Consider the following 2,509-nt stretch of genomic DNA (forward strand, 5'->3'; position numbering starts at 1 on the left):
AGAGAAAGAGAGAGAATATGTGTGCACCACTAAGAGTAAGTTCCCACAGTGAGTTGTTGTAACACTCAGCAGTCTCTCACTTTAAGGCTTTTTTCAGCCTAGCTTGCATTTCCACATGCCTTGCATTTCCTTCATCTCTCTCTCTAACACACACGCATCTCTCTCTTTTTTTCTCTCTCTTCCTCCATTCTTTCCCATGTCTCCATCTCTTCCAGGCAAATGCTGACTCCTGGTAGAACCGTCCCCCAAAGGCAGAGACGCGATCCGGGACAACCGCACTGGAGACGGCAACTGGAGGACGAGAACTACAGCAGCAGAAGCAGGAGAACCCCGGACCTCCAAAGCCAGAGGGAGCAGAGGCTGGCAGTCTGGAGGCCTTTGCCCAGGACGAAAGCCCCGAGATGGGCTGCTCCTCCGGACACCTGCCCTGCCACCCTCCACCTCAAGCGCAGACCCTTGCCCGGCTCTCCGCCGTGTGTGACACTGAGTGCGGGCTGCCCCAAGATGGCGATGATGGGACCAGCACCGGTGCCACGAAACCTGACCTCCCGCCGGGCCCAGCTCCGGAACCTACTCTTCCCAAGACCCCGGAGAACTTCACGCTGGAGCGCCTGTCTCAGGCCACGGGTGGTGCGGAGAAGTCCTGGTACCGGTGCGTGTTCCCGTTCGGGTTCATCTCGCTGGTAATCGGCATGGCGGGCACCAGCGTCACCTTCACCTTTAACACGCTGCCCCAGATCCAGGTGATGTCATTGGTGATGCTGGTGTCGGGCTTCCTCATGCTGCTCATCGCCGCCATCTGCTGGAGGGCACGGAGGGCGCGCAGGAGAGCCAAGAAGGAAGCGGGCTTCTTCACCTCCGAGCAGGGGACACTTTAGAGGAGCGGACGCACAAAGAGAGGGATACTTTAGAGTAGCAGATGTGGACAAGCAGGGGGACAATTTAGTGGTGCGGACGAACAGGGGGACACTTTAGAGGAACAGGGGGAGGAGCAGGGGGACGGTTTAGAGGAACAGACAAGCAGAGGACGGTTTAGAGGAATGGACCGCAACTTCAAAATCCGACTGGTTATTTTGAAGGAAATTATCCTGGTACACACACACACACACACACACACACACACACACACACATGCAAGTAAAGAAAATTGAAGGAAATTAATCCCTCACATTACTCACTACTTGTATGTCTTCATACACGTATACAAACACAATGGCATAGAAATTGTCACAACACAACAACCAGCTGTCACAGAGGAAACTGGGACGGAGGTATCAGGAGAGTTGAGCTGGCTTTGTTTTTCTACCAACATCATTATTTCTTTTCCCAAAACATCCGGCCTCTTTGCTCGTGAGGGAGAAAAAAAACAGGAGAAGGATTACTTGACTTCCACGACAAGACTTGACCAACGGTGTGGAGTGGTTCCAGTCTGTTGCCTCTTGGACAGATGGCTAGAGGAGGCATCCAGAGCTGGCGTGTTTACTGTGTTTGTGTGTGTGTCTGGCACACAGAACAGAACACGCTCGCTCGCTCACAGGTATTTCTGAACGCATCTCTTTTCATTCTCCCTCCAATTAAACCTGAGCTGCCAGAGAGAGGGAGAGATTGTGTGCGGGAAGAGAGGGAGAGAGAGAGAAAGAGAGAAGAAGGGGGTGGGGTGAATGAGTGAAAGAGAGAGGGAGAGAGAGAATGAGAGAGAGGGAACGAGACAAAAACAAGGGAGACACCACTATGCCGTCACTAACAGCATCTACTTAAGTCTTTTTTTCCCTTCCTCACGCTCACTTCCCCTCTTTCCCTGTCTCTCTCACTCTCTCTCTCTCTCTCTCTCTCTCTCTCTCTCTCTCTCTCTCTTCCTCTCCACGCTGACTGGTAGTGCTCATTCCCTCGTGGATTTGATGCATGATTAGGAACAGAGAGATTACAACGATGCTGTCGCAACGATCACATCCCGTGACCCATTTCTCCACGCTGCTTTCATTCTCCTTGCTGTGTGTGTGTGTGTGTGTGTGTATGTGTATGTATGTATGTATGTATGTGAATTTGTGTCTGTGTGTGTTTGCATGTGTCTGTTTGTGTGGAAACATGAGTTTCTCTGTGTGTGTGTTTGTGAATGACTACTAGTGTGTACCTGTGTGCATGCGTGTGTGTGTATGTATCTATGTATGTGTATTTGTGTCTGTGTGTGTTTGCATGTGTCTGTTTGTGTGGAAACATGAGTTTGTCTGTGTGTGTGTTAGTGAATGACTACAAGTGTGTACCTGTGTGTGTGTTTGCGTGTGTGTGTTTGTTTGCGTGTGTGTGTGTGTTTGCGTGTGTGTGTGTGTGTGTTTGCCTGTGTGTGTGTGTTTGCGTGTGTGTGTGTGTGTGTGTTTGCGTGTGTGTGTATGCATGCCTGGGAATGCCACACAACCAGGCGTTAGGGTCATTCTTTCCTGCAGAAGCGAGAACATGAAAGTGGGGATCAATAGACCCCTCCGACTGATCCAGCACCACCGTCCCCCCAACC

The 2,509-nt window shown here is 51.2% G+C and overlaps 1 protein-coding gene across 1 annotated transcript; it reads left to right on the forward strand.

The window, feature by feature from the left end:
- LOC116218700 (transmembrane protein 100) lies at window positions 1–1,986 on the forward strand. The gene is made up of 2 exons (XM_031561177.1): window positions 1–35; window positions 216–1,986. The coding sequence occupies exon 2, from the start codon at window positions 402–404 to the stop codon at window positions 876–878; it is 477 nt and encodes a 158-aa protein (XP_031417037.1). The 5' UTR covers window positions 1–35; window positions 216–401; the 3' UTR covers window positions 879–1,986.
- Window positions 1,987–2,509: the final 523 nt, after the last annotated feature.

This window comes from Clupea harengus, chromosome 23 (assembly GCF_900700415.2).
Source record: "Clupea harengus chromosome 23, Ch_v2.0.2, whole genome shotgun sequence".
Classification (NCBI taxonomy): domain Eukaryota; kingdom Metazoa; phylum Chordata; class Actinopteri; order Clupeiformes; family Clupeidae; genus Clupea; species Clupea harengus.

Bases quoted from the DNA above. Each gene is read 5' to 3' on its own strand.
- LOC116218700 (XM_031561177.1), top strand. From the start codon at position 402: ATGGGCTGCTCCTCCGGACACCTGCCCTGCCACCCTCCACCTCAAGCG.